The sequence below is a fragment of the Lichenostomus cassidix genome, chromosome 1, assembly GCF_008360975.1.
Source record: "Lichenostomus cassidix isolate B80296 chromosome 1, HeHo_3.0, whole genome shotgun sequence".
NCBI lineage: Eukaryota > Metazoa > Chordata > Aves > Passeriformes > Meliphagidae > Lichenostomus > Lichenostomus cassidix.
In genome coordinates this window covers 98,964,943-98,992,932 of record NC_139479.1, presented here as the reverse complement: position 1 = coordinate 98,992,932, position 27,990 = coordinate 98,964,943, and the positions used below count along the sequence as shown (strand labels likewise).

Sequence of the window (27,990 nt, the reverse complement as noted above, 5' to 3'; positions counted from 1 at the left end):
CGCCATGCCACACCAGTGCTCCCAGCATCCTCACTGGGGAAAAGGAGCTAAGGGAATTTCTGGCATCCTGTCGTACTGGAAGTGGGCATCTACAGTGGATGGCTAGGAGGCAGGGTGCTGTGGCTGGTGCAGGGGGACCTTCTCCCCTCATCCTTCTCTCCCTGCCCTTTCTGGTAGTTCTGCTGTGGAAGCCTGGGGTGCTCCCACCCTGTCTCCAGGGAAGCAGAAAGGTGGAAGCTATCACACCTCAACCCTTCCCAGCCCCCAGCAGTCCTAGTGCTGGAAGCAGGAGCACCCACATTCCCAGCCAGCCCAACCATGTGGCACCACAGGCCATTTCCAGTCTGGAACACAGGGAGCATGGGTTAGGTAGGACAGCCTTGGGAAATGGGGTATCTGGGCTGGAGGAGACAGGGAGCTGTGCTGGGGAGCTGGGTGAACTGTGCTGGGGAACTGGGGGAACTGCGCTGGAGAACTGGGGGAACTGGGCTGTTGGAGCTGGGAGAAGTGGGGGAGCTGGGCTGGAGAAGCCAATGAGCTGGGCTGGAGGAGCATGGTGGGAGGAACTGGGGAGCTGGAGAAACTGGGGTGAGTACCCCTGGGGGAACTGGGCTGCTAGAGCTAGAAAAACTAGGTTGGGGAACTAGGAACACTAGGCTAATTGAATTGGGAAACTGGGCTGGGGAACTGGAAGCACTGAGCTGATGGAGCTAGGGGAAGTGGACTGGGGAACTGGGAGCACTGGGCTGCCTGTAACAACTCCCAGCCCTGCTGGCCCCAGTCTGGGTGCAGAAACACCCATTTCTGACACCCTCCCCCACACTCCTGGGTCTTTCCCAGCTCCCCAGCTCCCAATCCTTATCCCTGCTCCACCATCCTGCATCTGCCAGCAGTGTGCGGAGCTAAATCCAGGAGTCAATAATTCAGGCAATAAACCCAAGTCTTCTCAAAAAAATTTTTTTTAAAAAGTCAAATTCCTAAAATACAGCTTCTTATCAGCTGTGTTTAACCCAGGAGTTTGTGGGACCCTGTGGAAGTGCTGGAATGATGGTGGGATGGCAAACTGGGCAAACAGCTGCTGGGATAATGGGGGGAAACTGGAGGAACTGGGATAAAACAGGAGGAATTGGAGGGAATGGCAATTGCTTGAGGTAAATCCTGGGGTGGGAAAGGGTTATAGGCAACTTTGGGAGGACAGGAGCATGCACACACATGTGCACTCACACACACATGCATGCTCAAGCATGTGCCCACACAGGCATTCCCCAGAGGCATCCGCTCCCAGCCCAGCCTGCAGCAGATGGCCAGGATTCATACCACCACTACCCGTGCAAGTCCTGCCTAGAGTACAAGTGCTGCACATGCATGTGCACGGCTGCAGGGGATGTGCACACAGCAGAGCGTGCATGTGCACAGGCGTGCACAAGTTCCTGTGTGCACACGTGTGGCATTGCATGTGTGCATGTAGAAACACCCCTGTGTGTGCATGAGTGTACACTTGTGTGTGCGTGTGTGAATACACGTGTCTGCATGTGAGTACATGTGTGTGCCGGTGTGCATCCATGCATGTACGCGTGGAGGTGTGTCTGTGTGATGTGTGCGTGTGTGATGCCTGACGTGTGTGTGGTTTGATCTGTATGCCCGCGTGCGCACTGTGTAAACACAGCCCTGCGTGTGCGCGCACGCGCGCCTGTGCCCATGCAAGCGCGACCCCTCTGCGTAACACACGCCGCGCCGGGCTGCTCTCGAAGCTCTTCCCTCCGCCCTCCTGCCGGAACCCGCCAGCCACTTCCCTCCGTGCCCCGTAGCCTATGCCGTTTTCCCGGCATGCCCCGGGAGGGCCGCGCCTCCCGGGGGTTGTAGTCCACGGCGGCGGACAAGTGCGGCGCAGGGCGCAGTGGGGACTATATCTCCCGGCATGCCTTGCGCCCCCGCATCAAGCTCCCCGCCTGGCAGCCGCCATCTTGGTCCACCGGCCTCAGCGACGGGGGGGGGTGAGGTGCGAGCGGCGCAGCACGGGGAGCGAGGGGACCATGCTGGCCTCTCTAGCGTTTCGCCCGCTGCCAGAGGGGCTGGCGCTGCTTCTCCGAGTGCGGCCATGGTGGCCGCCGTCGTGTGCGACCTATGGGACTGCGGCGGCGGCTGTGGCTGAGAGCTCCGGGACCGCCGGATCGCGGCTGCTCCCGGTTTTGATCGGCAGGGGGTGCCGTGAGCTCGCGCCGACCCCACCAAGGTTGAGACTGCCATGGCGGATCGCTGCCTGCAGGGGGCGACAGAGGGGCACGGTGGGGGAACCCTCGGTAAGGGGGTCAGTCCCCGGGGGCTCTCCGCTAGCCATTCCACCAGGCCCCAGGTGTACTACTTTACCAATGGGGCCAAGCCTAGAGGGCTCCCCCGTAGTTAATGGGCCAGGCCTAAAGGGGAACCCCACAGCGGAGAGGCCGGGGCTGCCTGTCCCATGCCTGGCCCCACTACAGACCCCCCGGCCACTTGCCACCGGCCTGGCCAGCACTGGCTGCCATGTGCCAGGAACATCGTTCAGCCTCATGGCATCCCTCAGAGAGCCGACGCCGTGGTCCTCAGGTACAGAGCAGCACTGCTGTCATGCGGGAGACCCCGGCAGGCATCAGAGCGAAGCTGGGAGCTGCTCTCCGGGAGCAGGGCTGCCTGCCCTCATCGCTGCACTGGCCTACTGCTACCTGCGGGACCGCCTGTCCAAGGGTGACTATCGCTGCTGGGGCTGGCCCCGGGGTGGGATGCAGGACAGAGGGTCCTGTGCCCTTTGGGAGGGGAGGTAGGATTGCTCCTTGGGGATGGAACCTGCCTGGTGGCACTGCCCTAGGAAGCTCTCCAGGGTTGGGGTTATCCTTAAATCTTCAGTGTGTAAAGGGGCTTCAAGAGAGCTAGAGAGACTTTGGACAAGGGCCTGGAGAGACAGGACAAGGGGGTATGGCTTCCCACTGACAGAAGGCAGGGTTAGATGGGATATTGGGAAGAAATTCTTGGCTGTGAGGGTGGTGAGGCCCTGTCACAGGTTGCCCAGAGAAGCTGTGGCTGCCCCATCCCAGGAAGTGTTCATGGACCTGTTGGACAGGGCTTGGAGCAACTTGGTCTAGTGGAAGGAGTGCCTTCTCATGGCAAAGGCATGGAATGAGATGGGCTTTAAGGTACCTCCCAACCCAAGGCATCCCTTATTCCATCTCCCAGAGCTGGGTGCTGCTCTTCCCTTCTCTAGCCAGAGGGTGTCATTCTGACTCTGTGGTAGGAGCTCATCACTGCTGTGGTGTCTGGAAACCTCGCTGAGGCTGTGACACCCTGGTGGAATGGTGCCCACTGCCCTGGGATTTTTGCTGCACCCTGCAGCCCCCTGTTCGCAGGGTGTTTGATGAGGGGCTGAGATCAGTCACCAAGAGTGAGGGGTTTTTAGGTAACCTCACAGGAATAGCGCTTTGCTCACTGGGTTGGTGATTGACAGCTCTGAGCAGCAGCAGCCCCCGCACACTTCAGGTTAGGATGTCCATGTGTGTGTCTCTATGCTAACTCCCTCTCCCTTCTTTGTGCATTTCAGAGGATGGTCTGCTGGAAGCTGCAAGGATTAACAATGTTTCTGAAGTCAACAGGTGAGCAGGGTTCTGAGACATGTGAGAGCAGTGTGCCAAGGGCTGGGAAGGCAGGAAAGCCCTCTTAGCACATGGGGAAGGAGGGGGCTGGCTGCTCCCAGCTCCCATTTGGTGCTCACCTCACCATCTCAGATCCAGAGTGGGTGGGGGGAGAAGGGGAGCATCATTACCTGTTGAGTAGGAGGTGGATTGTAGATCCTTGTATTGAGAAAGGACAATGTGAGGCTGTGCTGTGCAGATGTGAACGCGCCCTTGTGAGCGACACTCCGCGGAGGCTCATTTGTTGATTTTTTGGGGTCTGTCTCTGAACAAACAGCCCTTGTGGACTCCTCAGCCTGAGCCAGGTGGTCTCCAGGGACCTTTTGTCCCACAAGGAGCACAAGAGAGAGCTCCACCCACCCCAGGAAGTCAGGGAAGTGAGTGGTTGGGTGCCCAAAGATACAGCTATCTTGTTAGGGAGTGGAGCCTCTCCAGAGCTGCTGTCCCATGGCAGCAGGCATCTTGTCACAGTTGGCTGTGCCTGCCCCACTGAGGTGGTGCCTTTCAGGAGCATCTGGCAGAGTTACATTCCCCAAGGTGGTAACAAAGAGCCAGTTTTTCAGGCCCAGTGTGTGTGACTGAACCCCAGAAGGCATGTTCTTGCTGTGGCCAGACCTCCAGGGAGGGACTGAAAAGTTCCCAGGATGGTTTGTAAGCAGCACTGCCATGTCACTGGCCAGTTGCTGCACCCAGTGCTGGGGACAAGGTCTGAGACTGTGGGAGGAAAGCAAGTCTCTTAGAAAGTGGGAAGACAAGTGTGAGAACCTTGGAACTGGTTCTTGAACAGAGCCTAGCCCTTCTACCTGGTCTCTCTCAGAATCACAGAGGTCTCCCAGGTCTCAAGTGCTGCTCTAGCCAGTATGGAATTCAGATTTTTTGGTATCGTGGCAGCTTATGTAGGATGGGAAGTGACATTGCTGCTCTCCTGTGTACACCACACATGTGCTTCTGTCTCTGGCTGAGATCTCCCACCTAGCATAGGCACCTGGGGAGGTGGGAGCTGCTGTCCCTGTGTACAAGCAAAGGGAAGACAACGATAGGTGAGGAAAAGGAGAGAGAGAGAGGAGAGATCTCTTGGCCTGCAGCCATGGGATGTTCCATACCATCTCCAGGATCTTGGATGAAGCAGTCTGGCTCTGCTGCACCCCAGGGCTGAGATCTGGCCTAGATCAAGGGCCAAAGAGGATATTGGTGTGCAAGGTAATTGGCACATGTGTTCTGCTGCTTGTAATTGCAGGAAGCTGCTGTTTAGGGATGTCTGGGTGATTTGTGAGCCTGGTCAGACAGAACAGCAAAGAGGGATGCTCTGTGCTGCAGCTGGTCAGGGCAGGGCTGGTGGCTGTATGCCATCCTGCTGGGCTGCACGTCTACAGCTTCTCCATTGTTTCTGTGTTCTGTCACTGAATCACAGAGTCATTCAGGTTGGAAAAGCCCTCTGAGATAATTGAGTCCAGCTGTTGCCCCAGCACTGCCGAACCCACCACTAAACCATGTCTCCAAGTGCCACATCTACACATCTTAAATTCCTCCGGGGATGGGGACTCCACCACTGCCCTGAACAGCCTGCACCAGGACTTGACAACCTTTTCCATGAAGAAATTTTCCCGAACATCTAACCTAAACCTCCCATAGCACAGCTTGAGGCCGTTTCCTCTCATCCAGTCTCTTGTTACCTGTGAGAAGAGCCTGACCCCCACCTGGCTCTACCCTCCTTTCAGGGAGTTGTGTAGAATGAGGAGGTCCCCTCTGAGCCTCCTTTTCTCCAAGCTGAGTCTCCCCAGCTCCCTCATCCACTCCTCATCAGCCTCTTCACTCCTTCAGTAGCTCCACTGCCTTTCTCTGGACACACTCTAGCACATCAAAGTCTTTATGGTCATGAGGGGCCTAGAACTGGACACAGGATTAGAGGCATCTAATCAGTGCCTGCTGCAAGGGAACAGTTACTGCCTTGGCCACGCTCTAGCTGATACAAATCAGGGTACTATTTGTGTTCTTGCCCACCTGGGCACAATTGGCTCATGTTCAGCTTCTGTCAGCCAGTACCCCCAAGGCCTTTCCTGCTGTGCACTTTCAGTCATTCTGCTCCCAGCCTGTAGCTCTGCACAGGATTGTGGTTACCCAAGTGCAGGACCCAGCACAGGACCTTATTGAACCTCATGCAGTGGCCTTGACCCATCAAGGCAGCCTGTCCAGATCCCTCTGTAGAGGCTCTCCAGAGCCTTCCTTCCTGTCCTGTTCCCTGTGGGGCTGGCAGCCCTCCCACTGTTTGGAGCTTTGTGCCTGACTCTGCCTGGCACATGCTTTTGCTTGTGTGAAAAGCATGAATGGTGAGAACTACTGACTCGCCCTGCTGCAGGCAGCTTCGGCCTCAAACATGATGAGGGGACTGGAACATCCCTCTTGCGAGGAAAGGCTGAGGGAGCTGGGGCTGTTCAGCCTCAAGAGGAGATGACTTGAGAGGGGAGCTCATCTTTGTCTGTCGGTATCTGCAGGGAGGTTGTCAGAGGGTTGACCAAGTTCTGGTCGATGTTGCCCAGCAATGGGACAAGAGGCATCAGGAGAAACTGGTGCACAGGAAGTTCCATCTCAATATGAGGAAGAACCTTATACCGTGAGTGTGACAGAGCACTGGAACAGCCTGCCCAGAGAGCCTGTGGAGTCTTCTTCCTTGGCGATGTTCAAACCCCACCTGGACGCAATCCTGTGCAGCCTGCTGTGGGTGAACCTGCTTGAGGAGAAGATTGTGGACAAGTGATCTCCAGAAGTCACTTCCCACCCCAACCATTTTGATTCTATGAATCTCTTTAAATCAAGCTTCCACAGCCCAGGATTGCCAGAGCTATTGCAGAGCTGACAGAGGAGCCTGCTGTAGGCTCACCTCTCCCATGTGGCTCCTCTGGGCTCCCAGAAAGTATTCTTGTCTTTATCTACTTGTTCAATGCAGAGAACCAGGCTGAATTCTTTACTGAACTGAAAGAACGTGTTCACTTCTGAGTGCATCCTGTCTGGAGCATGTGGCAAACCAGCTCTTCCCTTCGAGCCCTTCATGCTGTTAGCCAGCACAGAAGATGGCTGATAGCAGATACTATCAACAACTAATTGATAGTTTAATTCCCCTCAGCCACAGTTCGGTGCATTTCGAGGGAAAGCAAGAAGCAAAGGCATAAAAAATGCCTGCCTCAATCCCACTTGTTATGGTATTTAACATTAATGTTGATTCTTTGTGTTCTAGCTTTGTTTCTTAATAAGCCACGCTAAAAGTGCAGGCTTTCAGTGGTTTCCTCACCAGATAACCATGATGGAGCCGTGTTTTCCTCAGCACTGTGCAACTGTGACTCATGGAGACACAGAGCATGTGTCAGATGCCTATTATCAGTCTCATTCCTAACAGCAGGCAGCCACCCAGATGTGTGTGGTAGTGAGATCTGGAGCTGACCAGGTGCTCTCCTGCTCTCACAGGGATTCAGACGGTCATGGCAGTGGGGCAGGAAGCTCCATGTCAGTTGCTGTAGCTGAGTCTGTTCTCTCCAAGCTGATTATTTTTAGGTGAAGGAGATGCAGAAACAGCTAAGTCAGGCTTGATTGCCCCAAACAGTGATCTCCATTTTCAAGCAGCACCACTCATCTTGGCTCTGACTCATTGCAGAGCTGCCTCCTCCATACTGTGTTTGTCACTTCTCCCTTGTCTGTAAGCAGCACAGCTCATTGAGCAAGACTTCCCTCATCCGTGTCCCTGGACATGTTCGAGGCCAGGTTGGATAGGGCTTGGAGCAACTTGGTCTAGTGGAAGGTGTTCCTGCCCATGGCAGGGAGTGGGAACAAGATGAGCTTTAAGCTCTCTCCCACCTGTAACCCTTTCAATTCTCTCCAGTTTTGGGGGAGGACTGGGGGTACAGCAGCACCTTCTGTTTACCTTTTCGGCTCAAGGTAACAGGCTCAGGGATTTGTTAAAGAATTCAGAGACCATTTGAATTCAGAGACTGGGTAAAAAATCCTGCTGTAGTGAGTCAGGCTTTTCTTACCTGGAACATCAGATCATTGGAAGGCACTGTATGGAGGAGGTGGGCCTTTATGGGAGCAGGTATTCCATGTTGTACCTGTTGAAGCATTTTCTCTCACAGAATAATTGTGAGTGTCATGGCTGAGGCTTGAGGGGTGCCTGAATGCTCTGTAGGGTGAGCAGAGGAGTCATGTCATTGGCTTGTGGAGCATGATGGCCTCTGGCCACTAGCCACATCATGCACCTTATCTCCGTCCTGAACAGCTGTGACACATCTTCAGCAGCGGTAGTGAGGGCAGGTTGGAGACAGGATTGGGAGATGATTTATAATTAGATTTATTTCCATTGCTCCACATTTATATGATGTTGGGCCTGCATTTGTCTGTATATCTGAGTTACAGACACCTACAGTTTTTAGGATAAAAATATGTTTATCATGTAAATGTCCCCTTTAATATTTTCTCCTAAATGACCAAATTATCCAGGACTGGGTTTCAGTGGAAGTTTCGTTACTGGTTATTGAGTTTGATTTGGCCCACAGCCTGGGGAGTTCAGAGCAGATACAACAGCCCACATTTCTTCATGTTGACAATGAAGTATTGGGGGAAGACTTGTGTGTGCTGTGCTTTCCTGTACTAGATAGCTGGAAAACTGCCCTTTTTTATCTGCTTCTTGCTGTAGTTTGGCCTCCCAGGATTGTTTGGGTTTGCACTCTGAGTCACAGAGCAGTATCTCTGCAGTTGGTGCCCAGCCAGCCATGGGAGATGGGAGATCTCATGCTTCTTTCCAAAACAGCTTTAAAGCTGTTAAATTCCAAATCCCTCTCTCTGGAATTAGACACCAAGATACCTGGATGTGTGACAGTTTCTGTATGTGTGGAATACATCTGGGAACCCTCACAGGGTTAATTCCACTTAGTGGAGGTCTTTCTCAGCAGTGCTGAGCACAGGATAGCCTCACTGAGAGCTCAGGAGCCAAAGGGCACCCTGGAAGATGTCAGGCAGTAGGTTAAAAAATGCTGAGTGCTTTCTTACACAGCATGTAAAATGTCAATGTTGGTGGATGTGAGGGCATCTGACACTTGAGTTTGGACCTGTGCAGAGTAAGTCAAGCAGGTAACATGTGCCACCTCTAGTGGAAGTGGATTGTCAGAAGTTAGTGTATTATGCTCAAATCCCTCTGCAAACAATGATGACTCATGTTTATTTCTCACCTATGCTGCTGGCCTCTCCCAGAGGCAGGCTGGCAGGTTGGTTGGGTATTTTTCCAGCACACAGCTCAGCTGTTGCATTGGGGTGACTGAACTGGGTCTCCTCCTGCATGTAAGATTTCACGTTCTCTTCCAAACCTGGTGATGCCAAATGCAGAATCACAGAACAGTTTTGGTTGGAGGGGACCTTGAAGGTCATCCAGTTCCAGCCACCTGCCATGGGCAAGGACATCTGCCACTAGTCCAGGTTACTTCAAGCCCCATGCAATGTGGTTTTCAACAGTTATGGGCACAGGGCAGCCACAGGTACTCACATGTCTGTATTAGTCCTTTCACGCTTGGATTGCATCTCTTTGACTTTCCACACATGTGTGTGCTCTCACTTATGGTGGTTTTACCCACCCTCTGTGCCCCCAGACCTGCTCTCCTCTCAGAGTTTTCTTTACCTCCTGAAGCTTGGATTTATAAGAGTTTCCCTTTGATTTTGAAAATTTATTTCCAGAAGTTTCTCCTTGGCCATTTGCCTTTCTGCATGGCCTGTTTGTGCTGTCAGGGTTAGGGGCACCAGGATCCCTCCAGGATCCCCCATGTCCTGGGAGCAGCCTGCCTGCCTTGAGAGCTGCAGAAAAATTCTTTCCCTTCCCTTCCCTTCCCTTCCCTTCCCTTCCCTTCCCTTCCCTTCCCTTCCCTTCCCTGCCCCGCCCTCTGCATCTACCCTGCCCAACACTGTGCAGGTCCGTATGTTTTCACAGAGCACCATGGTGTGTTACTGGCCCTGGAATGATGATGAGGGGTGAGAAACAGCCATGAGCTCTTTCCAGGAAAACAGCAGCCACATTAAATGGTTTTGAGCAGCTCTCTGTATCCTCCTGTCCAGGCAGATCCTTTCCCTGACCTCTAGCAGGGATTGTGCTTTCATATTCCAAGATATTATTCAGTTGAGAGGTTTTTCTTCCGCCATTCTTCTGCAGAGCAGAGGGCAGTTTCCAAGAGGGTGAGCACATCTGAGAGTGTCCCCCACTCTGCAGTTAAACAGTGACATATTGGGACAGGGCTGGGGGAAACGGTTAAGAGGCTGAGAGAAACAGAAGCTATTGTTTTTGCAAAAGTTCAAGTTTCCAGTTTCCTCTTCCTCCACCTGTCAGGAGGGAGTGCTGGGCATGCTCCCGGCACTGAGCACAAACTCAAACATGCCCTCTGGGCTCAGCAGTGTCACTGAGTTAGTCACCCAGAACCCCAGTGGCGGGGTGAATAGAAGGCACATCTGTCCGAGGGCAGTGGGGGGAGAAGGCTCGTCATTGCTCATGTGGGCTCTTTATCTCTTCTGCAGGGATCAAAGTGCTGAAGCTTTGGGAGCTGCCGTCTCAAGGTTAAAGAGAGCATATGCACAAAGCAGTAGGTGCTGATCCAACAAATTCCAGAGCAGTGATGTTCATAGAATTAGGGGATCACAGAGTGGTTTGGGTTAGAAAGGACCTTAAAGCTCACCCAGTTCCAACCCTCGGCCATGGGCAAGGACACCTTCCACTAGACCAGGTTGCTCCAAGCCCAGCCAACCTGGCCTTGAACATTTCCATGGATGAGGCAGTCACAACTTCGCTGGGCAACCTGTGCCAGGGCCTCATTACCCTCGCAGGGAAAAATTCTCCCTGGTATTCAATCTAACTCTTCCTTCTGTCAGCTTTCTGCCTTAAAACTGTAAGGGAAAAAAAAGGTTTATCTGAAATCCCTTAAATACAAGTACTTCCCTAATCACAAACAGCACCAGCTCTGACTCAGGGTTCTCCTGACTGGGTCTTGAATCACAGCATCCCAGAAGAGTTTGGGTTGGAAGAGACCTTTAAAGGTCTTCTAGTCCAACCCCTGCCATGGGCAGGGACATCTTGGTGGCACTGCTGCAGTCAAGGAACAGTTTGTCATTTGAGAAACACCGGAAATGGTGCTAATAGAGCTGTATCCATGTGAGAAACTCCTTAGGAGGTGAGTGTTCTGGATCTTACTTGGTTAAAATGTGGATAAACATCCTAAACATTGATCAAAGTATTTTATTTAATTAAAATAAAATACTCCTGTTGGTAAATACATTTGGCTGTCTGGGATCTGAGCAGTGGTCGTGGCTTTATCGATTGTCATATCATTAAATCAGGTGGGGAAAAAATTAATGATGGGCCTGAAGACCCTGAACATAAAGTTCAGTTGTCTGAAAACCTGTTAAGTTGCTGAGCATCTTGCAATGATTTAACAAAAAAAAAAAAAAAAAAAAAAAAAGGAATCCAGCTCCTAAATGAAATGTCAATGCATATTATGGTAAATGATGTGATATGAGTAATTCTCTCACTGGGCTCAGTGATGTGGCATTCCAGATGCTTATGATTATCTAGATTCCTGAATGGAAAACTACTTGACTGATTCTAATACCTTTGCTCCAAGCCTATAACCTAATCTCACAGGAGAGGCTCGAGCATCCTTCCTGTTCCATGCACAATGGTTAAACAAGTTTGACTGCCAGACTAGGATGTTTTCATTATTTTTTTTATCAAATAATGAAGATAATTCATTATTCAGTATGTCCTTTCAGTGTGTCTGTAGAGGAAAAAGACTTTCAGTGAGTTCACAGGTATTTTTCAGTGGCTCCAAAGTGCCTTGAGAATCCTAAAATCATAGGATGACAGAATGGCTTTGGTTGGAAGGGTTGGAAGGTTGGAAGGTTGATGATCATCTAGTCCCAACCCCCCTGACATGGACAAGTACACCTCCCACTGGACCAGGTTGCTCCAAGCCCTGTACAACCTGGCCTGGAACACTTCTAGGGATGGGGCAGCCACAGCTTCCTGGGCAGTCTGTGCCAGGGCCTCACCACCCTCACAGGGAAGAACTTCTTCCCAATATTTAGTGTAAACCTCCTATCTTTTAGTTTAAAATGTCGTCTTTTTATTTTAAGTAAAGGCTAATGTCCTGTCCTTTGTCTCACAGGGAGATGCAGAAAAGTTTCACTGCAGGTCCTGTTTATGAGAAACCACATGTGACAGGAGAAGGGGGTTGGCTTCACACTGACATAATGCAGGGTTAGATTGTGTGTTGGAAAGAAATATCTATCCCTGTGGCTGCCCCATCTGTGGAAGTGTTCCAGGCCAGGTGGATGGGTCTTGGAGCAACCTGGTCTAGGGGAAGGTGTTCTTGGCCATGGCAGAAGGGTTGGAACTAGGTGATCTTCAAGGTCACTTCCAAGTCAAACCCTCCCATGAAATGTTAAAACTTATGACGGATGAAATTAAGACCGACCATTTGCAGCAGCAACCCAGTGGCTGGCAGAAGGTGACCAGGATGGTCTCTCTGCCCCTTTAGTGGAAAATCATGTAAATACCATGGCCAAGTGCAAATGGGGCTGATATTTTAGAAATTACATTAATTAAACCCTGTTGAAGATGTTAATCAGTGGATGGTGTTGGGCTTTAAGGCTTTAATTGCCAGGCAAAAGTTCCCAGCCTGAAGGGGTTTGTTTGCCTCCATCCTGGCTTAGTTGACGCTTTCTTATCTGCAGAGGTTTGGTGTTGGAGTTGTCTTGCTCCTCCTGGATTCCTCTTTCAGGCTCACTCTCCCTTGTCATTAAGATTTCTTTATTTCCTGGATTTTCTGTGGCTATTAGGCTGTCACACTGACACACTGTGGGAAGGGGGTGATGTGACTGTTACTGCTTTCAAAGGGTTTTCCAATGGCCAAGTAAATACAATGAAATTCAGAAATAGCTTGGACATACTGGTCCATACCACTCTGAGAGACAAGTGGAGAGGGATTGGGCATCACAACGTCTGGGAAAGGATTTTTGGAAGCAGTTGGGGTGAGTCAGGGGTAGGCAGTAAGATCTCTGCTATCGCAGCATCCTTACAGCTCTGGTGCTGGTGGGAATAGGTCCTCAGGGTTTGGGGGAGCTGAGTGTGGAGTTGGTTCCTGCAGTGGCAGTGAGTGAGCAGTTTTCCAGCTGAGGAAGCAACTTTCTCTGCCTGGGCAGAGGACACAGCACACATGGTGGCACAGATGGAGCTGTGGTGTGGATTTCTGCCGCAGGCAGTGTCCTTCCAGCTGGAGCAGGTGATGGTGTGACCAGCAGTGGCTGTGGATCTGAGTCAGGCTGTCTTATCTCTGTTGAGAGTGCAAACACCTCTGTAAGCAGAGCTGCAACAGGAGCTGATCTCTGCAGATAACAATCTGCTATTCCCTGTGTGTCCAGGCACATCCAGCCTTACCGGGACAGAAAGCTTTGTGGCTGCATGGGGATATTTCTCCTTTCAGCAGTCTGTTGTCTGAGAGTGCTCTTCAGGCAGCAGAACTGGCAGCATGCTCTTAGCATCCACTTGCAGGGATGTGATGCTGGCAGAAAGAGAAAACATAAGGATATTTTCACAAATATTTTGTAGAAAGGGTTGTCCAACCCTGACACAGGCTGCCCAGGGCAGTGGTGGGATCCCCATCCCTGGACAGATTTAACAGGTGTGTGGATGTGTTGGGTTAGTGGTGAGCTTGGCAGTGTTGGGGGAGTGGTTGGGCTCAATGGTCTCAGAGGGGATTTTCCAACCCAAATGATTCCGTAATTCTATGCCATATCCTGCGGGGGTCCAAGACTGGTCTTGTGCAGCTCCTCAGATGAGTTTACTGGACCACTGGATAATGCAGGAGCTGCAGCCTGACCAGTGTTAGCCATGTGCAGGGCTGTGTAGATCCAAATCCCCGTAAGACTGAAGGTGAATCATCCCTGCTCTCCATCATGCTGCTGGGTGGTTCTTCAGGTATTAAACTCTGTAGAAAAAAGAATTAAAAATTGGGTCTGGTATGGATTCTGTGTGAAAATTTGTTCTTCAAGTATCAAACTTTTTTTGAGCAAGGTCCTGTTGTTGACCTGCCAGAGAGTTCATTACCATTAAACTTTTAATTGTAACCCTGTTAAAGAGAGCATACACCTTCTGTCGGTGCTGTGATCATTTACAGTGGTCACAACCTCCTGAATCACAGCTGGGAGCTACAAATGAAGGCTGCCAGTTATGATTCTATGCTTTTAGCTATTAGGTCTATGTCCAAGTGCCTGATGAACAGTTCAGAACAGCCAGAACCAGGGCACCAGTGCTGGTCACACCTTCTGTCAAAAAACAGGTGGTCAAATTGTCCACCCAGACCCATTACCTGTGTATCATACCACCACTTGAGTCAGAAGAGTTCACCAACATGCTTCTGTGTAGAGCTTGGCTGAAGCCGTCTGCCTGTTTGCTCTCATGCCACAGTCTCAGTCAAATAAGGCATGTAGTTCAACTGGAGAGGAATACAAGCTTTTTATTCAGCTGATGTTCATCTGGCTGCTTTCACCAGTCGGTGGGGAGAACTGTATTCAGCTATGTTCAAGATATGAGCCAAAGTTTAGGCAGTGGTATTGCTGGTTGAAAGTAACTTTAGGATCATCATAGCATTGAAGGATTTGCTTGGGAGGGAGCTTCAAGACCACCTAGTTCCAACCCTTCTGCCATGGGCAGGGGCACTTTCCACCAGACCAAGGTGCGACAAGGCCTGTCCAACCCGGTATTGGACACTTCAGGGATAAGGCAGCCACAGCTTCTCTGAGCAACCTGTGCCACGGCCTCACCACCTTGACAGGGAAGAATTTCTTCATGATAACCCATGTAACCCTGCCCTCCGTCAGTGGGAAGCCATTCCTCCTTGTCCTGTCTCTCCAGGCCCTTGTCCAAAGTCCCTCTGCAGATCTTTTGGAGCCCCTTTAGGCTCTGGCAGGGACTCTGAGTTCTCCCTGGAGCCTTCTTTTCTTCAGGTTGAACACCCAAGGTGTCTCAGTATATGAGAGTATTTGTTTCTTTGGATAAGTTTCTAGTGAAACCACTGTGAAGTTTTCCAAGAAGGTGGAGGAAGGTTGGCAAAACACCCTAGGTAGAGCTGTGATTGTTCCCTGGACCTGCATTCATGCTTTCCTTTGTTTTTTCCATCTGTGGGAAGAGGAATATGGTTTGTTGACCTCCTTTTCACTTGTTTCATCCTAGCACTCTTAAACATCTGACAGTGTTGCCACCAGAGCAGACCAAGAGCAAAGAATTTGGAAAGGCTGTCCAAGTTTGGATGCATACCTCTCCAAGTCCTTAAAGAGGTGATCTGATTTGTTCAGTGCATGCAGGCGGTCACAACTGACCTTGATTTCCCTTGCCTGGGATTCTGGGGGGAATTTTGAGACTTCAGGGGTGGTGCTTGTACAGGTGGAGCATGGCTGATGTGTTCACTTGTGTCTCTCCCTGCAGGGTGTTTAATGTCAGCTCTTCCCTGTTACACCTGTGTGAAGGATGCACTGTGCAGCGACAGCCTTCTCTAGAAAGGAAGATAGAAAAGCCTCAATTTGTGAAAAGGGAGGAGGATAAGCCAAGGGTCAGAGAACTGCTGACTCCTGCATGGTCCTCCCTGCTTTCTAAAGCCTGACCCATGGTTGCCCTAACTTGATACTGGTAGCACCTTGCTCCTGTAGGAAAAATGGGTTTATAATCGTGTATCTGGTTGTGTAGAGAGACCTTTTACAAAGGCAGGGCAAGGGGAAATGGCTTCAAACTGACAGAAGGGAGATCTAGATTAGATATGGCGAAGAAATTCTTCCCTGTGAGGGTGATGAGGCCCTGACACAGGTTGCCCAGAGAAGCTGTGGCAGTCCCATTCCTGGAAGTGTCCAAGACCAGCTTGGATGGGGCTTGGCGGTACCTGGTATAGTGGAAGGTGTCCCTGCCTATGGCAGAGGGGATGGAACAAGATGGTCTTCAAGGTCCCTTCTAGCCCAAACCATTCCGTGAATCATTACGTGATTCTATGACTTGAACATTCAGAGTTTAGAGTTTGTCTCATCTCATTTAACTTGGGCACTGCAAAAGTTTTGTCTGAATTCTGAACTTCCCTCCTTCCTTGTGGTCTGCAGAGAGAGCTACCATTTCATACTATCTGGGTTAGGCACTTGTTTTAGGATGAGCTAAATTATTCTGCTGCAGGAAGCTGTCCCTTGCCATTATCTTGCAAAAGCTGAGAAAATTTTCGGGATAAAGCACCGAGGATAATTTGGTGCCTAGTATTTTTGGGGGTTGTCTTATTTGTCCTTATGCTGTACAAGAAAACTGCAAAGTACCTGCAGGTGACATGGGCTTTGGAGATCCACTAAGCTGCTTTTGAAGCCTAATGAGTGCTTTGCAGCCAAAGGATCCAAATGTCATTGGAATTTGGGTTTATCAGCTTTGCTGCTGATTGGTTCTTCACGAATTAGACTGAATAGAGTAAATAAATAAATAAACTATAAAGAAAACAAGATGTTGGCATTGCAGCCTTTGAAAGGAGTAGGATTGCCATCACCTGGATGTTTGTTTAAGTTCGGTCACCTATGAGAAACTATATTGAATCAGCTTCATGTCAGGTCTTCTGGGCTGTGCTGGAGCAGTGCCTGCACAGTAAAACATTCTGCTTTCCCTCATTAGCTCCAGGATGCTTGGGGTGCTCTCTCCATATCTGCTTTCTGACCATATCTCTCCCCTCTCCAGGTTGTTGCAAGAAGGTGCAGATGTGAATGCGAGGCACAAGCTTGGCTGGACGGCTCTCATGGTGGCAGCCATCAGCAGAAACTCCAGGTACATGCATCTCACATCCTGGTGACTCACTTCAACCTTTCCCTAAAGCCATACTGAGCTCCGTAAAGAGTTCACATAAAGTTTGGGATGTGTTGTGGAGCTTAACCCAAGGGTGCTTGTCACTCTCCCTATGCCCAGTACATGGTGTGACAGATCGGGGCATCCAGCTCCGCAATCCTGCAGATGTGACCGCTGAACTGATGGTGCTATTCCACAGCAGCTCTCAGGCTTTTGGCCATGGATGAGCCCATACCTGTGGAATGTCATTGCAGTGGATACCCCACTGCTGTCCCATCCTTCATCGCTGGTGGGGCTGTAGCTGGGGCTTTCATTCAAGCCTTTCTGGAGCAGAAAGGCTGAATGCTGTGCCCTTGCTCCACAGTTCCCATGATGATCACTCTGGCTTCTTGTAACCTTTTAAAGACACTCTTAAATATATTCAGTCTACAACTAAATTCAATTAGGGTTTTTTCATTTAAGGGGAAAAAAAGAGAAAAAGAAATCCAATTTTGGAAAATGTGGGACAGACGGGAGAATGAGCTTTGATGTTACAACCTCTCAGGGATGCTTTACTTAGTCACAAGTTCATAAGCAAAAAAGCTTAATTACTTGGGAAAACACAGGATTAAAGCAGTGCACAAAGGCTGAATATCCGCTCTCGGGTGACACTATTCCAATCCATGTGCTGAATTCGTGTGTGGTGCAAACTTTGATGTGTGCTATGACAAGCTGAAAGTCGTGACCTCCTCAGGGAGCTCCTTAAGACAGGCCCAGAGGTGGGGGCATGGGACTGTTTGTTTAACTTTGATGTCCAAGCAGCAGCAAGCCCCGTTATTTGCCTGTCCACAAAGGAATGGGCTTGGGACCCTCCCACCTTTCCCACTGGACAATGGTCAGCAGCAGAGTGTGACGACTGTTGACCATTCCAAGTGACTGGTGAAGCAGAACAGGGCTTCCCGAGTTGCAAAAGCTAGGAGGAGACACGGAGAAAGGCTGTTCATGGGACAATAATTACCTAAAATCAGGCCTAAAATCAAGTGGAAATGCTAATGAAAACATCTTGGCAGTAAAAAATGTGTGGACCCCAGGCTGGTCTCTGCTGAGAGGGCAGAGCTATCACCACATCTGTCTTTGTTTGGTACCTGGCCAAAAGAAAAAGGTTTTGCCTGTGTTGGGCAAATTTTGTTTATTTTTCCCACGTTTTGGATGAATGCTGACTTAAATTGAAAATAAGAAGACCTTGAATACCTGAAGCTCACTAGAACTTGTCTCCATATAGCAGACGAGTAATCAGATACTGTTGGACTTGATGATTTTAAAGGTCTTTTCCCACCTTAGTGATTATGATTCTGTCCTTTATGGAGGCAAACATAAATGCAAGCCAGACTTGTTCCATATGTAATAGCGCTTGGGTTGTGCCAGACAAGGTTTTGGCCCTCAGTCCTGTTTCTAGCATTGTAATGTCCACAGTGTGGAGTGGGAAATGCATTGAGGTGGTACATGACCCACAGAGAGTTTGAAATTCCTTACAAATGGTTTGCTAATGGGCATAGTCCACAGGGTCAACTGTGTAACTCATACTAGACAATGTGGCCAGGGTGAATTGGGGAAGGGAGGAGTCAGAGGCACAAGGATGCAGGATGGTTCTGTTTTTAGAATGTGGTCCCTCTGTAAAAGGCTGTGTTCTAAATCTGCTTTCTCCAGCCACAGCAACTGATCTCATAGAATCAGAATCACGGGTTGGAAGGGACCTTGAAGATCATATACTTCCACCCTTCTGCCATGGGCAGGAACACCTTCTACTACACCAGGTTGCTCCAAGCCCTGTCCAACCTGGCCTTGTGCACTTCCAGGAATAGGACGGACTCAGCTTCTCTGGGCAACCTGTGCCAGGGCCTCACCACCCTCACAGGGAAGAATTTCTTCCCAGTATCTCATCTAACCCTGCCATCTGGCAGTGTGAAGCCATCCCTCCTTGTCTGGTTGTCTGTGTAATCCACCCAGTGTGGTGGATTTGAAGTTATTATGACTTTTGATCCTTAGCCACTCATGCCAGTAGCCTCTGGAGAGGTGAGCTGGGCTGTCCCTGACTCAGGGATGGCCAAGGTGCAGCCAGTTGAGCAGGACCTGCAGGTACTGTTTGCCTGTAACAAGACCAAGGTCATTCCAATGTTTAACTAACTGGCTCTCTCACCACTTCCTCTTTTACATCTACTGATACCTGCACAGGTTTCTTAGCACGGTTTTGTAGGGCTGGGATGCTGGGAACTGAGATGAGTGTTTTCAGATAAGAAAAAGGAAGCCTTCATCCTTAGATTACTGCCTTTCCAAAGGTGTTTTTCAGAGAAGAATGACATTTTCGGTCTCTGCTGTACCGCTGGAGATTTCTGTGACCTGTCCTTTAGCTTTGTCATGTTTCCCAATTTCCACAGCCCTCACTCTTCCAATTAGACAGCCCCAGTCCATCTGTTTAATTTAATTCCAGAGGCACTGCTTTAATGATTTCTGTCAGTTGCCATCAGCTACAAGATGAAATCCCGTGTGCTAGAAGGCAAGTTTGGGGTCTGTCTTTTCTTTTTAGAGCAAAAGAATGATCATCTCCTTACTCTTACAAATGTCTTGTATCCAAAATGTGAGGAGGCATTAAGAAACATTCTGCAATATTCTTATGGATAGGTTTCCAAGAGGAGACTGGTGTCTACCTGGGAGTGGAGCTATGGTGGTGGATCTAGTGGGACATTTAGGGTTTGGTTCCTTTTCTATGTGAGAGGGAGTCATCATCTGAATTCTTTGGCTCCTTGATGATACAGGTTGTAAGTGGGTCATGGGCTAAAGACACATCAGCTGTGACTATGTTTACAGGAGCAAAGGAAGGTTTTATGCTGTAATTCCCATTGCTAGGGGAATTACCATAGCATTGGCATATTTTCAGTATTTAAGCTTTAATTAAATGCATACTCAGAGCTTTGTGGGGTTTGTGCATTTGTTAGAATAAGCAATAAAGCTATTGTAAATGAAATCCCAAAACAGGTAGAACTTCAGCTGTGTGTCGGTATATTGTAACACAGTGACCCTTTCTATATCCAGCTACTCGGATTTTTATCATTTCTACAGAAATAAAATGACAGTGAAATATCCAGTTATCTTCTCAGCCTCCTCTAAGATAGAGAACTGCTTGTGTGGAGGGGGAAACAAAGGCACTAAGAGCAGCATGGAAAGTCTGAATCCCAGTGGGATAAGTCTGGGTAGTTCTAAAAAACACTGGTATCTGCTTCTGCCCCCTTTCCATGGCATCAGCACAACTGGGCAGCAATTCCAAAGGAGGGGGCTGGAGCATGAGCACGAGTCTGATGAGGAGTGGCTGAGGGAGCTGGGGACCTTAGCCTGGTGGAAAGGAGGCTCAGGGGGGACCTTCTCACTCTGTACAACTCCCTGACAGGAGGGTGGAGCCAGGTGGTGGTCGGTCTCTTCTCCCAGGTAGCAAGGGACAGGAAAAAAAGAAACAGCCTCAAATTGTGCCATGGGAGCTTGAGGTTGGCTATTAGGGAAAATTCCTAGCCTGAAAGTATTGTCAAACCCTGGAAGACACTACCCAGGGCAGTGATGGGGTCACCATCCCTGGAGGGATTTAAAAGTCATATGGATGTGACACTTGTGGACAAGATTTAGTGGTAGCTTTGGCAGTGCTGGGGGAACAGTTGGACTTGATGATCTCAGAAGGGATTTCCAGCCTTAATGGTTCTGTGATTCTGTGATTTTAGGGCTTCCAAAGTTTTCTGCGTGGCTCAGGTGGTGGGGAGGAGCACTTGGGTACGCAGGGATTCCTTTCTCAGAGCAGTTCAAGCCTGTGCAAGGCTCTGTAATGGCTTTCACAGCAGCAGCAGCAGCAGCAGCAGCAATACCCATGTTTTAAGTAGACAGAGGTGCTCCAGCCCTCAGAGCATCATTTTATCCTCCTCTGGACTCACTCCAGCAGCTCCACATCCTTGATTTTGAGGGACCCAGAGCTGGATCCAGAACGGCAGGTGGAGTCTTACCAGAGAGGAGCAGAGGGGCAGAATCATCCCCTTCTCTGCTGTCCATGTGGTGAGATCAGCCCAGGGCATGGGTTTCTGGGCTACCAGCATGCTGTCAGGTCATGTTGAACTTTGTCTTCCTGTTTCACTGGGGGCTTTAGCCTCCAAATTCCTCTCAACTCTTCCCCACATCATGTATTCTACTTTATTTCCTTTTTGCGGTTTTGGCTTCCTGCATACCCTTTCTTCTTCTACCTTCCTCTTCAGGTCTGGATCACTTTGCTTCACAACACCTTTCTTCTAGGATTAACCAATGTCAAGTGACTACTCCCTGAGCCTCAGGTCTCCCTTTCCTTCTCTGCCCTTCTGTGTAGATCATAGGAGCTGTAGGTCAAAGGCTCTCCCATGGAACCAGAACCAGCAGTGCTTGGCCCAGCCTGGCTTTGTCCCATCCCTTACCCTCCTCCAGCTCTACTTAGGGAGAGTAGTCAGGAAGTAGTTTGCTCCCTACTTCAGTATACATTGCTGGGAACTGTGCCTCTTCCATATGTGCCTTGAAGATGCTATGTGGATGTTTTATATTGTGGATGAATATATATTGTCATTTATATTCATATTAATGACAATACCTCACGTATACTAATATTCTAGTGGGTTTGTCCTAAGATTGGTGAAGGGTGACTGATCTGGAGCTGTTCCCTGTCTACAGGCAGTAACATGATGAACCAGTGCAGTCTTGTTATCTGTATTAGGTACATACATCTGTTCCATGGGGATTTTTTCACTCCTTTCACTTCAGACAAGTCATTCAGAGCTGTCTGCAGTGGAGCTGGAGAAGTATCTGAGTACCTTTGGATGAACATGTGGCCCAATGCATCACCTGCCAGTGAGCTGAGGAGTTGGGCATGGGTTTCAAGCTGTGATGACAGAACGTTTGGAGGGCCTGATTCTACAAACTGGGGCATTGGCTTTCAGCCACTCCCTTTCTGGGTGTTTTGATGAACAGTGACCACTTGGCTATTCCTGCAGCTGTTCCCCACGCCTCTGCCTTGGCAGTGCCTCCATCTCAGACCTCTGGGCATGAGCATCCCTCTTTTCAGGGATGAACATCGTCTGATGTCTTGCAGCTCAGGCACAATGTGATACTGTCAGTTTAGCAGGTTCCTGCACCTCTCCAAGCCACGGAAATGGCTTCTCTTCACATTTTCCTACTGCTTCAGGCAGGGACCAGGGCTTTTAACACTTCTCAACTCCCCTGTGTGCCTTCACCATGCCTCTGAAGCATGATTAACCCATGTCACACTCTTAAAGAAAATGGAGCAATGTAACATTTACCACCCTTAAAGATTTTTTTTCTCCTTTTTGGATTCCATAATCCCTTTCTATCCCTTTTTGAGGAGCCAATAATTTTCATCTGGGTCAATAATAAAACATCACAGCGTGAGGGATTGCTGTGGCTGCCTGGCTTTCTGTGCCATAGGTAGTCATAAACATGCTCCTGGGAAGGCACACATCCATATTTAGCCTCATCTGAGCAGCAGCTCCTCCCAGCCCTCCTGCCCTGCTGAGTTTTACACAGTTAAGATATAACCACACAAGGATCTTCTTTGTGTCCAGGCAGGACACGTGGCTCCTGCCAGAGCTCAGGGCAGCCACATATCAAAACCCACCCAGGCATTTGCATTGTGCTGATAACACACGGTCATGGGGATCACCAGGCTTCTTGGTTCACCAACCCCAGCTGCCGGTGCTTTGGTCCAGGCACAACGTCTCTCTTGACGCAGCCCCAGTCACCTCCCGCCATCTCACCATTGATTTCCCCAGCCCCGTATTGTATATATGTATTTATTTATTGAACAATATGTTGGTCCAGCCATTACAAGCAGACAGCACTTTCCCCAATTGATTGAACTGCCCAGCCAACTCTAGCTCAGCATTGCCCTCTGAGTCATCACCAGGGTCAATTTAGATTTATATTCATGCTGATAAATAGTCTCTGCCTCTAATCCAATCAAAGGTTGATCAGCAAATTAAAACTCAGCTTGTTGAGGCTGTTGAACATAGGTGAGTTATGGAGGGAAGCTGGAGCAGGCCGGCTGGACGGTGGTGTCCCACTTGTTCTAGGATCTGGCGTGGGGTGTTGTTCTGCCCCAGTGCCTCACAGCAAGAAGAGGGACACAGAAAGTATATAGGCCAGAGAATCCTCCATTTGAAACTCACTCATCATGGGATGGTTTGACTTGGAAGGGGCCTTAAAAGCTCATCTCATTCCAACCCCCTGCCATGGGCAGGGACACCTTCCACTTGACCAGGTGGCTCCAAGCCCTGTCCAACCTGGCCTTGAACACTTTCAGGGATGAGGCAGCCACAGCTTCTCTGAGCAACCTGTTCCAGGGCCTCACTGCCCTCACAGGGAAGAATTTCTTCCCAATATCTCATCTAACCCTGCCCTCTGTCAGTTTGAAGTCATTCTGCCTTGTCCTGTCCTTCCATGCCCTTGTCCAAAGTCTCTCTCCGGCTCCCTCGAAGCCCCTTTAATCACCTGATTTTGCAAGTCTCTTCCTTTTTCCAGGGACATTCACATGCTTTGCATTGCTGAGTACAGTTCCTTTGCATTTTGATGGCACTGTTACCTTTCCTACAGGGTAATTTGCTTGAATGTCCCATTACCTGCAAATTGGATAGGTACAATCAATAGCTGTGATTCCAGGAACGTCTGGCTGATGGAGAAGTGCCTGGAGGGGTTGGCACATCCCAAAAGCAAGTGATGAGATTGAAAGATGATTGGAGAGGGAGGCTGGGTGTGTGATGTGTTGTTATTAGACTAGTGCCAGGATTTTGGCATAGCAGATTTTGCCAGGAGGCAATGATATCTGTGCTTATTATTAAACTTGAGTCTCCCAGCCATTGTAAGAGCTATGGAAATGTTCCTTACCACAGGGAATGTGGTGCAGAGGGTAATTCACAGGGAAAGCAGAGCAGTTCTGCCACCATCACCTGCTTCATCACTCTTAGACCACCTTGCATTTAGCAGTTGTGGTCCTCTGCTCAACTTCTCACAGAAGGTCATTTCCCAGAGAAGAATGCTGAGCATGTAGGCAGTGGATGAAAAGGAAAGGGTTTCCTGAGTATCCGAGAGCACATGGAGATAGTATCTGATGGAGTGCCTGGGAAGAGCACTCATCTCAGTGTAGTCAGTGAGGGCAGGAAGTGCAGATGGATGGAGTTACCAAGAAAATTACAAGTCATCCTATGTTACCACAACTCACTCAGTACCTGTAGCTCACTCATGGGTCACAATGTTGTGAATGAAAGTCCTACCCTGGGACATGGGATCATTTCCCTTAAAATGAGGCAGATTCAGAGATCTGAAGATAAATCAGAGTCTATGAGCTAAAATTGAAGTAGATGGATCTCTTTGGTGGTGATAGCCATGAGAATGGGGTCCCAGAAGGGTGGTTTGATTATATCAGAACTTGTACTTCCAAGGACTTGAGTGATACATGGGGCCCAGCTGCCTGGCAGGGATTCTGGAAGCCCTGATGCAAGGATCACAGTAAGTCAGCTGCTAAGGCAAGATCATCAAAGGCTTCATTGCAGCACATAATTTCTTGCTTGAAGGAGTTGTCCAGCCCTGTCACAGGCTGCCCAGGGATTTAAAAGCTGTGTGGATGTGGCACATGGGGACATGGGTTAGTGGTGGCCTTGGCAGTGCTGGGAGAACAGTGGGACTCAGTAATCTCAGAGGGCTTTTCCAACTCAAATGGTTCTGTGATTCTATTACTTCATCCTGGGTGAATGGCTTTATACTGGGGAGAGTGATGTCCCTGCCCATGGCAGGGGGGTTGAAACTAGCTGATCTTTAAGGATGCTTCCAACTCAAACCAGTCTGTGATTCTGTGATTCTGTGAATGGCTTCATAGCAGGGAAAGTGACTTTATACTGCAAGAGTGGCTTTATACTAGAAAGAGTGGCTTTGTAATGGGAAAATGGGTTTATACAAAGGCTGCAGCATATAGGTCGGGGTTGGTCTCTTCTCTCAGGTAACAAGTGACAGGACAAGAGGAAATAACCTCAAGTTGCACCACGGGAAGTTTAGGTTGGATATTGGGAAAATTTCTTCCCCAAAAGGGTTGTCCAGCTCTGGTACAACCTGCCCAGGGCAGTGTTGGAGTTCCCACCCCTGGAGGGATTAAAAACATTTGGATGTTTGACATTGGGATGTAGTTTAGGGAGGAATGATGCCTAAGATTTTTAGCTTATCATATTTTTCATATATTTGTAGCTTTATAGATTGTTAAAGCATGGCTGTAGCTTCTTTTTCTATCTTTCCTCCCTATGTTTAGGAACAATAAGCTAACCTTATAATCACATTCCCAAACATTGTTTAGCCTTTTTCCAAGAGGAGAATCAACTACAAAGACATTCTGTTTTCCAGCGAGAATCTGGACCAGACATAACAAAAGTGGGGCAAAAGAAACCTCTGGACTACTTCCAGTGGAGCAAGACCCCAGAAATTATTACCTAACCTACTAACCTTTAATTGGACAGTATATGATAAGTATACTAATCAACTAACCTTATAAAAATCGTAGAATTACTGTACCACATGTGATTTTTGCCATATTGTGTACCTGAAGGCTTTCAAGTAAAAGTTTGCTTTTATAGTCACTCTGACATTGTTGGGAAGATCTATTCTATTTTCCAGGCATTAGTGGGCTTGGCAGTGCTGGGGAACATTTGGACTCGATGGTCTTAGAGAGCTTTTCCAACTCAAACAATTCCATGATTCTATTCCCTGCCTCCCATCCTGGTGCTGTGCTTACCACAGGTGACGCTGTCCCTGATGAGGAGCACACCAGTGCCGGTAAGGAGCCGGCCTCTGTTGTACCATGCTCAAATAATAAAATAACCACTTTTGATTCTGCTAATGCATTTATAGGGAGAGGAGCTTAAGTTAAATTCCAGATGTGACTTGACAAGCCACAGCCTGCAGGTACATGTCAGTCAGGCTGCGGCGCACATTGCTGTCAGCCTGTGAGCCATGTCACTGGTGATGAATGCTAACAAATGAGTTACTGTCTAGTTGTCATGGGAAGTCTGCATGCTGGAAAAAAAATTAAGAATTAACTGGCTTCAAGCTGCTTTCAGAAGAAGTGAGAAATCTAATTCTGGCCTGATAATTGTTTGGATTCAGAAGCAGAGAGTGAGGACTTCCACACCAAAACTGCCTGGGCAGTGTGTCCCGTGTGTTCTGTCCTGCTGCAGGATGTTCAAATTGTGCAACATTTGCTGGCAAATCAAAATCCAGCATGTTCTGGACAGATCCCCAGCACTGTGGGCAGCAGGGCAAGGGAAAAGATTCTGCCCCTCTGCTTCACTTTGGTGAGACCCCACCTGCACAGCTGCATCTGGCACTGTGGTCAGAACTATGGGAAGCTGCTGGAGCAAGTCCAGCAGACACCAAGGAGATGCTTCAAAGTGTGGAGCACCTCTGCTAGGGAGACAGGCTGGGAGAGCTGGAGTTGTTCAGCCTGGAGAAGGGAAGGCTTCAGAGGTACCTTAGGGTCCCTTCCAGTGTCTAAAAGGGATGTAAAGTTCAAGTTATAGAATCACAGAATCACTCGATTGTTTGGGCTGAATGGGTCTTAAAGCCCATGTCATTCTACCGCCTGCCATGGGCAGGGACACCTTCCACTAGACCACGTTGCTCTAAGCCCAGCCTGGCCTGGAACACTCCCAGGGATGGGATGGACACAGCTTCTCTAGGCTGGATTGTGCCAGGGCCTCACCACCCTTACAGGGAAGAATTCTTTCCCAATGTCCCATCTCACTCTGCCCTCTGTCAGTGGGTAGCCATTCCCCCTTGTCCTGTCCTTCCATGCCCTTGTCCAAAGTCCCTCTCCAGGAATTTTGGAGCCCCTTTAGGCTCTGTCAGGGGCTCTGAGGTGTCCCTGGAGCCTTCTCTTGTTCAGTCTCTCTCCAGGTGCGGCCTGTCTCCAGAGCAGAGGTGCTCCAGCCCTCTGATTATCTTCAGAGCTTCCTCTGGACTGCTTCCTATGGAAGTTGTTTGCACTTCTGGTGGTGGTAGGATGGCATGTTTAGTATTAGAGGTGCAGATAATGTACAATTGCCTCCTAAAAGCAGTGTAGTTTTGCTTCCTTAATCTGCAGAGTGTTACAGTAATCTTCCTTTTTTGAAGGACAGGGGTGACCTTGGAGCCAAGGTCTGTGTCTAGGAATATGTCTTGTGCTAGGAACATGCTCTGTGCACATCTCCTCAGGAGAATTGCATATCCTACAGTGTCACCTGTTCCTCCAGTGCCTCCCTGATCTCATTCATTTTAGAATATGCTGGTGGAGCTCTATTTGTTGAAATGTTCAGTTATGGTTATGGGTTAACTTCCCTGGAGTGTTAACATTCCCAGGAATATTTGAGGAGGGATTTCTGAGCACTTCTCAGTCTCTGAAGGGCTTCAATTCCTCATCTACTGCTTCTGCCTTATTTTCCTTCTGTTTTGTGACAGTGTGGTAAAGGCCCTCCTCACAGCTCATGCAGATCCAAACCTTGGGGATGATTTCAGCAGTGTATATGAGACTGCCAAAGAAAAAGGCCTCCATTCCTTGGAAGGTAAGATGGCTTGTGTGTAGCTACCGACATTTGCTTTTCAGGTTCCAAAAATTTGTTTCCCGCTCGGACCTCATGGGGTTTTTAAGAGCTCGTTTCATCTTCTTCTATTTAAATGTAAAGTAACTGATGGTACTTGAGTGAGTGTGTGTCTGAAGAGGAAAGAAACTATATGTAGATATTATATAGAAGCAATCCTTCAATTTCCTAGAAATAAACTGGTTTTATATAGCCAGAGCATAATACAAAGTCATAGATAGGAACATCATTCCATTGACCCACAAGCAGCCATGTCCTGTGGAGGGAGAAGGGTTCAATGCAGTGTATTCTACCAGCAGCCTTAATCCAGATCTTATCAGGAGCTGCAAAATGCAGAAGGACTTGGCCAATTGAAATAAAGCTGAATGATGTAAGCGGTTGCAGTGGCTGCTGCTGGGTTAGGTCAGGCATCAGTACCAGCTCTCATCCCAAGAAGCCTTTCCATGGAATCAAGGTCATTTTCTGCAGAGTCACATCATCTCATTATGGATGTTCTTGGCAGATCTCAGGTTCTGCTCTCACCCCTTCATTATCCCCATCATTGGGATGTTGATGCAGACTCAGAATGATAGAATCATGGGATGGTTTGGGTGGGAAGGGACCTTTAAAGCCCATCCAGTTCAGCCCCCTGTCATGGTGTGGATACCTTCCACTAGGCCAGGTTTCCCAGACACATGCTTTGTTTATTCAGACCTATTTAAATTTCCCAGACTGTTTCCATTTTTTATGACAATAAAGGGTGGTAAAATTCTCTTGGGTTTGTGATTATCGGGATATGTCTGGATTCTTGGTG

At 49.0% G+C, this 27,990-nt stretch overlaps 1 protein-coding gene across 4 annotated transcripts in view; it reads left to right on the top strand.

Annotated features, from left to right (window-relative positions):
• The first annotated feature begins 1,940 nt into the window (after positions 1-1,940).
• The window catches only part of CLPB (ClpB family mitochondrial disaggregase), a 71,465-nt gene continuing 45,415 nt past the window's right edge, over positions 1,941-27,990 (top strand). For 2 of the 4 annotated variants that reach the window (XM_085073966.1, XM_085073957.1), the window contains exons 1-4: positions 1,942-2,721; positions 3,569-3,620; positions 16,429-16,515; positions 27,058-27,161. In XM_085073966.1, coding sequence (XP_084930092.1) covers positions 2,034-2,721; positions 3,569-3,620; positions 16,429-16,515; positions 27,058-27,161 — 931 coding nt within the window. In that variant the 5' untranslated portion in view covers positions 1,942-2,033. Of the gene's footprint in view, positions 2,722-3,568; positions 3,621-16,428; positions 16,516-27,057; positions 27,162-27,990 lie in introns of all 4 variants that reach the window. The other 2 variants (XM_085073974.1, XM_085073948.1) reach the window with 2 other exon arrangements.